The 12,394-nt window shown below is 44.8% G+C and overlaps 1 protein-coding gene across 2 annotated transcripts in view; it reads left to right on the top strand.

Moving 5' to 3' along the window:
• LOC126387650 (RIMS-binding protein 2) overlaps window positions 1-12,394 on the top strand; it is a 96,784-nt gene that overhangs the window by 75,180 nt on the left and 9,210 nt on the right. The window contains exons 22-28 of one of the 2 annotated variants that reach the window (XM_050040240.1): window positions 727-1,107; window positions 2,682-2,837; window positions 3,102-3,941; window positions 4,959-5,058; window positions 7,061-7,200; window positions 7,429-7,597; window positions 9,643-9,711. In XM_050040240.1, coding sequence (XP_049896197.1) covers window positions 727-1,107; window positions 2,682-2,837; window positions 3,102-3,941; window positions 4,959-5,058; window positions 7,061-7,200; window positions 7,429-7,597; window positions 9,643-9,711 — 1,855 coding nt within the window. The remainder of the gene's footprint in view (window positions 1-726; window positions 1,108-2,681; window positions 2,838-3,101; window positions 3,942-4,958; window positions 5,059-7,060; window positions 7,201-7,428; window positions 7,598-9,642; window positions 9,712-12,394) is intronic. The other variant, XM_050040241.1, reaches the window with a different exon arrangement.

A 12,394-nucleotide genomic window follows, 5' to 3' on the forward strand; every position in this document is an offset into this window, starting at 1 on the left:
ACCCTCTTATAAACATAATCAGCAGCTGGTAGCAGTGGTAGCTCATGGAGTACATTAAGGTACCTTAAAACCCTTAGCATCTGATTACTGCAATCTGCATCAGCAGCAGCCAGCATCTCTATGGCTCGCTCAGTCAGTCAATTGGTAGGTCCCCAAAAATTTCCCCACCCTATTCGGCCAAAGTTTTTGCCCTTGCCATAGAGATCAAGTGTGTGAAGGTGTGTGTTTGTGTTCATGCCAGTTGGCTAAAAGCGATACATGGCAATGGGAGGGGCCAATCGCAAAGATGCACTTAACATACAAATGGATTCACGGACATCATTAACTATTCGTGCTAATTGGCAAAAAGGGGCAAAGCATGGATGCATTTATGTATGTGGTTGCAGCTTTTGCAAATTTACTCTTGTAAGGTTAAATGGGACTTAATTTTCCATGTCATAAACTTCTTTGTCCAACACAAATTAATGTCCATAAATCAGATGAGAATCAGTTTATAACTCCAGAACTTAGAAGTTGTCCTTAAAGTAATCCAGTAAGTACACTGCAAACAGGAACTGCTGATTGATAGTTCAGAATATTAAAATGGTGCCAGTTTGCTAAATGGAAACAAGTTGTTGTCTCAGTTTTGTGTGTCTGGGGCCCACACTCTCAGACTTTAGAAGCCCCTCTTCTAAAAGAACCAAGTTAATTAAATAGCGTTGTATTGACTATCTTTCTTATCTTCAGGTTAATGTGACCTCCCCGCCGACCGCATCACCTCAACCATCGCCTGTAGCAGCACCAGCACAGTCACCGGTAACAGCAGCAGCAGCAGTGTTGGAGCAGCGCAGAGACACCGACAGCCCTGGAACGATACGTCCTTTCCCATCTCTCACAGAGTTCATCGAGGACTCCAGTGCCAAGCTCGGGACCCCTGAGCGCATCCCTACCCCACCCAAAGCCCCGATCGCAGACTTCCTTAACCCTCAGGACATTAACCTCCACCGACCCCCCAGCACCTCACCGCTGGAGTCAGAGGCAGAGGAGGAGCTGGAGAATACCCGCTTGGTGTCCATCGAAGAGTTCTTGAGACAGGACCAAGAGCCAGCGTACTGCATGAAGCAGCAGGTCAGACATAGACCTTTAATTCTCTGCCTGAACCCAACTGAGCCAAGTGGGGCCGTAATTTCTCAACATTTCCCCAGACTAAGGCCCAAAACTGCTACTGTAGCTCAAGCGCAGGCTCGGACAGAAACTGTGCAAGTTCATATAGGGTTGGGCCTGATTTTTTGGGACCCAGTCGAAGCTCTAGTCAACCCTGATTCGCTGACACTTTCTACCATTCTGTAGTGTCAAATACTCAATATCCCATGAAATGACTAAGAAGGATGTAAAATATATATGTGCTTCATGGTCTAAAGACCATTCTGCATACTCTGTTTCCAACGTTTTTTGTTTTTTTTTTGTCTCAGCTCAGGACGGATTCTTTATATGGTCATTTGCTCCAGGCACGCTACTGCAAGTGTTTACATTGTAACACTGCTACATGTAGCTACATGCTAATGTCAGGGGAAACATGTCATCTTGGTTGCTGATGTTGTTGATTTCTGCACGATTTTGGATCATATTCCTGCTACAACATCCCCAGTTGTGTTTAAATGCTTTTTTGGTGGTTTTTCACAGTAGAAAGTGCGGCCACACGCCGTTTCCCAGCTGCAGTGACGATGCAGCGACACAGATATGCAGATAGTCCCAGGAATGCTAAGCAGTCAGAGCAGACTAGGCTTTTCAGATGTGGGGCTTAGGCCTTGATTAGACAGAGCGCATTTTGGAGGTTGCAAAACATGAGGCCCACTGCATTACCGTTTTTTGTTGAATCCTGGGCGAGTGCGAACAGAGCGCTTTTTGCTACTTGCTACATACTTTTTTTTTTAAATATTGTTGCTGGGCAGCTGGCAAATCACCTGTCTTTAGCTTAACCACTATGTTGCTGTGAAGTAAGCTCATAGATCTGTACCTTAAAATCTGGCGAGCTATTCTCAAACTGTACGCTGGTCACAGGGAAACAGAACAGTTTGGGTACATGAGATCCTCAAAAAGAGGAGGAACCACAGGGAGTTTCCACCAGGTGGTCTAGGAGCTTCACATGGATGATTGTTGGTTGTATTTTAGGATGAGTCAGGGACAGTTTGACCATCTACTGTCAATCACTCAGCCTAATTACAGTTCGTAAAACGTTAGAAAGTAGTTTTAGCAATAATTGGTTCAGCTATGTCTTGAAGCTTTACCAGGGCAACAATGAAAGCGAGCTAATGTTAGATTCACAGAAACCATGTACGATACTTGTGTTGTCATTGCCACCACAGAAGGCTCACCCCTCAATTAATTTGATGGGACAATTGGAAAACCCACCAATGACGTCTCTTAAAGTTTTTTAAACTCGAGGCGATTAGGGCGCTCCTGCGAAAAATGCGACATGCTCAGGAACACAAAAGCAGCAAGCAAAACACTTCACTCTCAAAACCATTACAGAACGCACTCTGTCTGATCAGGACTGAGCATCCCAGACACAGGGTTAACACAGGTGGTCCAGCACAGACAGTCTGAGTTAAAATAGTGTTTTTGTCCCGAAAATACAAGTATGAACCTGAAAATGAGCATAATAGGTTCCCTGGTTGAGAATGTTGACGTGTTTTTTGCAGAGTCACAGCAGAGGGCTTGTGGAGCCTCCCAGTGATTACCATGCAGACAACAGCCGTTCAGATCTGTCTGACATCCTGGAGGAGGAGGAGGAGGACCTTTATTCAGACCACCTGGGAGAAGCACAGGCCAGGGGCTACATAGTTGCAGCTAACAGGGTAAAAGAACGATCGCACAATATATTTCGCTGCCAAACGCACCTTTTGAATGACAAGTACTTCTTTCAGTTTGTCTTGTTATATTGTCATTGGGTGTTTTTTTCTGTTATATATTAATCATGCTTGATTGAGATCATTTTCGTTCTCTTTCTTTTCTCTTTCCTTTGCATGGCCTCTGTTTTGTTTGCACTTCCCTTATTTTCTCTGACCAATATGATATCATCATGCCATCACCTACACTGTCTCGCTTGTGTGGTCTCATAGTCACGCAAGTTGGAGACTCCAGACAGTGATGAGGAGGTTCTTGAGAGGATCCTCAAGTTGCCTGCTCAGGTCCAACACAACACGCAGCTGTTCAGCATCCCTGAGGTGACAGAAGAGGAAGATAGCAGTCAAGAAGAGCTTTTAACCCACCGCAGTCACCCTCGGCCCAGGCCCAGCCACCTTCGCCACAGAGACTCAGAACGCCTCCACCATGCCCCCCAGCATCACCCCAACCCACATCCACACCCAAACGTTCCCCCACACCATCACCACTTCAACAGGGATCCTAGATCACTAACCAAAGAGCCTTTACTCAGGCACGGATCCTCGCAGGTCAGACCTAAGACGCAGCACAGGGTGCACTACGCAGACACGGTGGACACCATCAGTTATCCTGAAGAAGAGGACCTGTGTTTATATCCGGGTCCCACCAGCAAGCGGGTCTCAGCCCGCTGTCCTTCCCAGCTGACCCCCACCAGCAAAGCACTGCTCAGAGGGCTAGGGGACCGCCTTAGGAGGGAGGCCATGCTCAGGAGTCAGATGGCTGTCGCCGCAGCAGCCAACCCCGGCTATGGTCTTACCCCGCCAAGACCCTACCCAGCCAGCAAAACAGTACACACTGTGAGGTCACAGATTGGTCGCGGGGTGGAGATTGACGTGGAGTACGGCACGGATGACAACGAGGAGCCTGTGGAATACAGTCCGGGGGAGGTGGTGCTGGAGCAGATGAGCTCTGAGTGGTGGGTGGAGGGGGCTCAGATGGAGCACAGCAGACCTCATCACCGCCGAGGGCTGAAGGCCGATCCGCTGGTAAACATTGCTGCAGGCCAGCTGCAATGGGTGTGTTGTCCCAACCCGCCCCGCTTCCCTGTAGCTGTGTGGATCTAACCCTCAGAGTCCTTTAGTGGATGTCACCTAACTCCACCGCTTAGTAGACAACTACGTTTTCCATCGTCATCATCATCACTGCAGTGGACAAAGGGAGGTTAGGTAGCACATTGTGTGGCATATAAAAACAGGCAAAATGCAGGATATTATTTATCATTTATTATTTCATGTTACGCTAGCCTAACACCAAATGACTTTTCAAGCAATTTGACTATCACAGACCAATATCCAATGTCAGAATGAAATCATGAGTTGTGGCACAGTCTTGTGATCTCAGTTGTTTGGTGTAACATCTCTTCCTCACATACAGGGTGAGCAGTTTTTCAAGCAAGCGATATATTTTAGCCCGTTCGCTGACACACAGAGTAGGTTATGGCAAAAGGTTACGGGAAAAACTGAAAACCGAAGCAGAACAATGTTCATTTATTAGCATCGCATCCACTTAGGAAGAGGTGTGAGGTGGTCAGAGTAGTTTAAACCAGTCCATCACCCAGTGGCCTCAGACTTATAATCTTTGTAAGATTCTGTGTCTGCCAAAGCGTGGCTCAATCTGTCCTCCCTCTGTCTGACTGCAGTACTTCCTGTTGCATTTAAATTCTCCTCCAACCACTCAGCTTTTGTCTTTAACTAGTCAGTACTGCCTTGTCCTGAATTAGGTTAGAGGAGTTGTGCTTTGGTCTGCTAACAAACACCACAGTGCAAAAAAGGAACATGTTTATGCTGAAACAGTAGAGTGTTGGAAACCTCAGGGTTTTTTGCACTTGACAAAGTTTTCATCTCTACTGAAACAATTCAAACAGATCACATGAGGAAGCATAGTTACTGAATATTGCTTTAAAAATTGAACAGTTGTAGTTGCTGTTCATTTCCTCTGACCCCTAAGGTGTCCTCTCCTCCCCAGTAGAGATTGTGTTTCAGTGTTTAGATGTTTGTCTTATTGCCTTGTTTCTCTTTCTGCATGTCGAGCAGGAGCCCGGCCAAATCCCTCCAGCTGAGGCCGGCCCATCATGGGGAGCGCAGGCTGAGCTCTCTTCTAAACCAGCGTGCTCACAGGCCAGGCAACTCAAAGGTCAGAGACTGTTTCCTCATTTCTCTTCCTGCTTCCTCCGTCTCTTGATTTCTTTCCCTCTCTGAACTAAGCAGCCTGACGCGATGCTGACACACCTGTGCTTTCTGTTGGCAAGTCTTTCCCTCTCTCACATGATGGCAGGCAGATTAGCACCTTGTGTGGGAAGGGAGGGGGGGAGGAACTGTAGCTGCAGCGAAGAAGTGGGGGAGAGCCTGCTAAGCTGAGAACCGGCTTAACTCAAAGTGGCTTGTCATGACAGGAGGAAGTGACAGACATTAAAATAGTAACCTCGATTAGCCAGCAAAGAAACGGCCTGCAGTGAGGCTCCTCCTCCTTCACATCTTCCCTCACTCTTCTTTTTTCCGCTCAGTCGTGATGACACCAACATCACACTCATGAATAGACCTGACCTTTCTGGTAATTCGGGTGTGTGCACAGTTGACTACACACACACACATGTATACACGTGCACACAGATAGAGGAAGGGAGCAGGGAGAAGTTCTGTCCTATATACTAGAAAATCAGTGAGGATGTGAAAGTGAGCAAGTTGTCTGCCCGTGACTCTTGCCACAGATGGGCTGATTCTCCCTAATGAGATAGAGAACACGTCTTAAAGTCTCACAATGGCTCTTCAAACGTGTCGCTCGCCGTCAAATAGGCTACAGTTGTAATGCTTTTAGCCACCCTGGTGTTATACCTCACGACTGTAGCTATCAGCGCTACACGCCACATTTACAGGCTGCTTTGCACGATCTGTGACGTTGCACCTTTGATAATGTTCTTTTTTTTTTTTTTTTTGCCCGAGTGTTTCAGTGACTGTCCTCAGATTTAGATCAGAGTGTGGGTCAAACACTGTTTCCCTGGTGCTCGCTTGCTGCAGATCATGAACGAGTGCACGTTTGTCAAACGGCTCACACAGCTTAGGATCAGTGCTTTAGCTTGATTACCTCTTTTAAGGACATGCCTGTGCTCGGCGAGCGCTGTTCATAGCAGCAGTGCAGTTGGCGGGAGGTGGGGGAGGGGCGGGGTGGCTATGCTATTTGCAGAACTCATTGCAAGCAATGCATGGCTTGTGTGCAGAGTATGTGGAGTGCACTAATGGAAAGAATGAATTGTATTTAGATTTTATAAAGGCTAAGTTAGCCGAGCAAAAGAAAACAAATGAATTGCATAACAAGGACAAGGGATTCAGGGCTGTGTGTTAACTTTGTTTGCATGTAGCACTGGTGCTACAGAGGTTAACACTTTGTCCACATTAGATACATCTGGTATATGAAATTAGAGTTTTGATCCAGCCCAAAGAATCAGGCACAACTTTACATGAATGTACACTGGAGCCCGAAGTATGGCAGCAGTTTTGGGCTTGAGCTTGATTAAAGATCTGAATTTGTATTGTTAAAAACATACTTAGCCCTACAGCTAAGGGCTGACATGATTCCTCGCAGCACTTCTCCTTCTTCTCTTCCTTCTGTTATTTAAAAGTCTGTAGTCTGCTCTGCGTCTAAGGCACAACCAGTTCAGCAGAGCAGGCTGCGCCCCTCGATCCATCATCTTCCAGTGTGCACAGTGGTCCACAGCGGTGTGGCGTGCAGATGGTGATCACTGCTCTCCACTGCATGTTACGCACATCTCTCCCAATGCTGGGGAAGCAGAGGCAAATTCTGCCAAAGAAGTCGTCTTGCAGCCCCATCACTCTCGCTCTCGCTTTATGGCGCCTCCCCCTTTCCCTCTCGATTCAGTCCAGTCCACTCCTGCCATTTTCTCATAAGAACTGCCAGTTTCAGTTAAATAAAAGAAAAAACACAGATTAATTTGTGAGAACCTGACCCAGTGGTATATGGAGAAATTATAGCCCAGCTAAGCCCGAACCTGTCAGGCTGGGTTGGGTCAAATCAAGGTCAAAGGTTGGGTTGAATCAAAGCGTGATATGAAATGTCTGTATTGTCGCAGTGCTCCACTTTTTCATGAACAAATCTGTCGCCCGTGTGTGTGTGTTTGCAGGTGTTGATTCACCAAAGACGAAAGGAGAGAGTGACATACGGATCTTTGTGGCCCTCTTCCCTTATGATCCCGCCACTATGTCGCCTAATCCTGATGCTGCTGAGGAGGAGCTGCCCTTCACTGAAGGACAGATCATCAAAGTATGTCCCCACACAGCTCAGACACTCATGATGTTTTCATTCAAAGCATCCCTGATAATCTCACATTAACGGGAGGGCTGCAGCACATGCAAGGTTAAACATGCACCCTGTGTGTAATGGTCTTCTCATGAGAAACATTTCTGTAACTTCGACTTGTGTTTTAAAGCTCAAAAGACACAAAGCTAGCAATATAGGTGTGAAGATACACCGTTACTCTCCTCTCTGCAGGTTTACGGAGATAAGGACGCAGACGGGTTCTACCGAGGAGAGTGTGGTGGTCATCTGGGCTACGTGCCGTGCAACATGGTGTCTGAGATCCAGGTGGAGGATGAGGAAACCCGGCAGCAGCTCCTGCAGCAGGGCTTCTTGTCTACAGCGGCCTCCATGGAGAAGATAGGTAGGTGAAACTGCCTCAAGACAACAAACAGTGTCCTCTCTGTAAATTCTAATGATGCTGGGTGCCGTTAAATGTGTTCTGTTACAGCTGGAAATGAACACATTTGGACATCCTTTACCATAGGTGTCAATTGTAATGTTTTACTCATGATGTCACCGCTGTTCATGTTACAGTGGTAAGTGAAAATAGCAGCACAAGTGTTACAGAAGCCAGACCCGAAATATCTATTATTTACTAAACTTTATTTTTGTAGCCATGAGATTGGTCAGCAGTGTGAAAAGAAACTTTATTAATATACTTTTGTCTGTGGTTAATAGCTTCCTTTGCATATGACATCATATATCAGCACTCAGATGGAGGGCATGTTTTAAAGATTGAACGGCCTCAGCGGGACGTTTAGCATTTACGTAATACAGTAAACAAGCTAATTGCGCTAATGACAGATTGGAAACGGGCAACAACATTTATTTCAGACACTAGATATCAAACAAAATCCAGAGACTGTGTCGTATTGAGTATCTGTGAACTCTAAATTCACCACCTCTAAGCAGAAAAAAGAAGATAATGTTATCTCAGAGCCTTACGGTGCAAAGCCTCTCCCCCTCTGTGTCCATGCAAAGAATTGCGTGAAAGTCAAGAGCGCTCACTAAGCATTTAAATTCAGGGACCAAAACTTCCCCAGAAGTACAATGTTCTGATGTTTTATTGGAACTATTTAAAGTTTTGGTGTAATTTATAATCACGCTGCAGCCTCTCCTTTGCTCTTTGTGCCTGGGATGACCTCCTCTAAATACACTCAGACACACAAACACACATGACACAGAGTGAAGTCAGCGTGTAGCAGTACAGAGAGTCAAAGTCAAGATAAGTGGAAGACTACTGCAGCTGATGAAAACGGCTTGTTACTGTGTGCAATAAAACCTTTGCCAGTAAAGTGCCAATACTTAAACAACACATGGAAACATATAGAAAGGGATATTTCAGTCTGCTCTGTCCACAGTCTCTCTTCCACCGCTGCTAACGTTATGTTTTACACAAGCACAGCACGCTAGCTCGGCTAATAGCTAATTGTTACAGACGAGCAAAAACGAAAACTGTCTGTGTGCAGTGTGTGTGTTTAACTTAGTGTTCCACTTCTCTTAAAATTGGGCAGATTCTTGTAAACTTAGCTGCCGGCTGACACAAACAGCCCCTCCTCTCTTTATCAGCAGCATCTGCAGACAGTGATTCACAGAGGACAGGACGAAGGACTGATGCTGACTGATGTCTGATCTTCATCCTTTATTAGTCTACTTATTTTCTTTGCTCAGTACTTTGATGTCAGGAATATTAGTCATTTCACAGATGTTAGATTTGTTTGATTTATGGATCACATCCAGGTTCATCCAACCCTTTTATGGCGTCACTTTACTGTTTTTCTGATTTATGCAGTATATGAATTCATCACTTCCTGCCCTCCATCTGAATTTTGCACATCTTAATAGTCACGTGGTTGCAAACAGGCTGTTGGAGAAAAGGTGAGAGCAGTTGGCCTGTTGACCTTTTGGCTCGGCAGGAAGCACAAAAAAAGCTCTTATCAAATCAGACCAGAATTCAGTTGAACTAAATGAAAATAGACCCAAACTTTCCCCCTGGCTTTACTTTGTATATTTGTATGGCTTCTGGTTCACTGTGTTGCTATTAAGGAAATCAGAACCATCTATTCTCAGGCACTGACACCGTTTTCATGCAGGTGTCTAAAAAGATAAACCTGTCAAAGTGTTTGCCTGTGGCGAGTTGAGCGAGCCACACGGAGAAAAAAAAAAATCAAGCTGACACTTTGCTTCTGTTTCCTGCTTTCTACCCAGAGCGGTATCTGCAGATGGTTTAACCTTTTCACTTCCACTTGTTCTCACTGCTGTGTCTGCTGCTCACTGGTTGTCATTTTTAAATTGCTCTTCACTGGCTTTTCATTGTCAACTTTTGTCTGGTCTGCTTCTCTCAAAGATTGCACCTCTGTGTTTCTTTTTGGTTTCATTTGTTTTCCTTTCTAAAACTCCATAAAGGCACTCGCACACACGCACAGCTTCCGCGTCGCCCTGTTCCACCGCCGAAACCGAGACGATCCAAGAAAGGTGTGTCTCGCTGCAGATTGTGGCTTCCCACCTCCCACCTTTATTCTCTTCTCTGGTTTGCTTCTGTCTCTTTCTCTGTAGCTTTCACTCTTTCAGTTGCTGCTTCTCACTCAGCGACCAGGGGGGATTTTTCTAGGTCAGATACTGTAGTAGTGAAATCAGACAGCTTCCCAGCAGTCTGGTAAAATATGAATATTTTCGGAGAATATTTTCACAGTCTGTAATTAAAGCTCAGTGTTACACTTGTTTTCTGAGTGCTTATAGGCTCTTCAGAGTAACCATCTCCACACAGGTTAACTTCTTTATGATTTTGTCAGTAATGTTTTCACACATGGGTCATTCCATACAAACTCACCAAGAAACTCCCAGCTCATGTCATGGAATATTTTATGTTTCTCTGGCTCTGTCCACAATGGTACAAGTGTAAGAAATGCTGGTTTATAGGGAATTATTAAACGGTAGAGTAATGAAAGATCTTCACTTTTTTTATGTATCTGCAATTAGGGGTGTAACGAAATGTGTAATTCCCGTGGCACGTCTGTGTCACCATTTCTGTCCAGGCAGGCACACCTTGCTTCTTAAACATTCAACCAGGCAGACAATGGCGAGCACCCACAGAAAAAGGCAGTGAGGATATTTCCCGTTCATCTCATATCAGTCGCAGGCTCTTGAGTTTAATCAGATCTAAATCTTTAGTTGCAGACTGTGTGATAGCAACTATCACTGTATATCTGTGATGACACTTGCGATTTACACCCCTATCTGCAGTGAATATTAAAACTGCCCGTACAACAAGAGTTTAAAGGAAATAAAATGATTATTCTTGGGAAAATATACAGTCAAAATATATTAAGAAATAGGTTTTTCGACTTCAAAGTTATATTAAGCAAAATCTGTGGCACTTTTCTTTACGCAGGACCAAATAACTCCCAGATGTGATGGAACAATATTAATACTGAGCAGAATCAAGCCCACAGCTGCCCCAGAATCTACCACCACCGAGTTTTGGCATTGTGAATCAAATAGAAGTCACAATGTTGTAACGTGTCCTGAGGGGTTCTTTGATGTTCAGTACAAATTTCAGCCCAATCCAGTGAAAATGAGCAATGAGTAAGGCTTGGAATAAACCAGGCGTGGACTGGCAACAAAAAACATCCTGGGAATTTGCTGTCAAGTGGCCCCAATTTCATGCCCCAGATTTTAACTGACACAACAAGTCTGTTGATCAATGAATCATTTATTTAAAATGCTAATTTGTTTTCTGTGTGTTCTGTTCAGTGTTCTGTATTTATTCTAATTTAGTTTGTGAAAGGCATACATGAGGTTTTCCTCCGCATGTTTGTGTGTACAGAAAGCAAACATTCAAAGCTGAATTAGCGTAATGATCACCTAACATCTAACTTGACTTAAAAGCCTGCTTTGCAGAATTATTTAAAATATTGCAAAACCGTCAACAGCGGTTAAAACGTAGACTGAATATGAAGATGGACAACATGACAGCTCCCCAAAAGTGAAGCCAAAACATCCCGATCGCCCTCTTGTTGCTGGCTGCAATACAGGTCATAATAAACCCCGCCCATTCCTTGCTGTATGTTCAAGTGTTAGATTTTCTGATAAGTTTGGTTTTAAGTAGTAATTGAAGTCATGATTGACAGCTGTGCGCGCCAATCGTTGTGCTTGTTATCAATGCTGTTGCTCGCAAATGGTTGGACGGGTGTGTGGGCGGGAACTCGATACCGGTTGAGATCACTACTGCGCAGACATCACCAGCGCAAGATGACAGTGGCTCTATCTGGGATATTTTCACTTTTGTACAGTGAAAAGAAGTGCGGATGCCCGTCCATCTTTGTATAAAGTCTGTGGTTTAAACCCAGCAGACTCTTCCCACAGGAGCACAGTATATTCACACTGAGTATTTAACAAATCATTTTCATTGCTGGGCTGGCTATCACATCATATATCAGGGGTAATGTTCGCCAACACGGTGCCATGAGCGCCTGCTCGCCTGTGGGGCACATTCTAAAAATAACTGCGGTCAAGCCAGCCATCATTCACATCTCTGTGGTCAAACCAGCCAACGCTACAACTGTAGTGTAACTATACACTCGCACTGAAGGTAAATGCATTTAGATGACCCAGATCCAATGAGCAGGGAGAGCTAGTGATAGACTTGGCAAAGTTAGCTGAAGGATACACGTGTAACTGGAACTTGTTTTCAAAATAAGATGTCATTGCAGGGGTCAGGATAGAAAGTATTTGGAGGAGAGCTTCACTATTTTGCAAGGTCCCATGAATCAGTGGTTCCTAACTGATGGGTCGCATGTCAGTTTTGTAAAAAACACAATTTATTTTTAAAGTACAGTGAATTTCCGGCAAAGAATTTTTATTTTGAAGTGCCATTTCCTGCTGTAGAGTGGGTGAAAATCAGACAGCTACTTGACAGAGACAGCAAACTAGCTCTACGACACGGCCGAACACAAGTATGACACTGAATATTTTAAACTCTATGGAGCTTGAGCTAATGATTAAGGAGAACATGAACTGGGAAAAGTTTTGAATTCAGGATGAGTTGTCATGGAGTGACCCAAATGTCAAAAGGCACATACATGAGTACTGAGTCAGTCCTGTCAGCTTTCATTGGATATTCATGTAATACATCGCAGACATCGCAGCAGAATGACTC

This window comes from Epinephelus moara, chromosome 3, assembly GCF_006386435.1.
Source record: "Epinephelus moara isolate mb chromosome 3, YSFRI_EMoa_1.0, whole genome shotgun sequence".
Lineage (NCBI taxonomy): Eukaryota > Metazoa > Chordata > Actinopteri > Perciformes > Serranidae > Epinephelus > Epinephelus moara.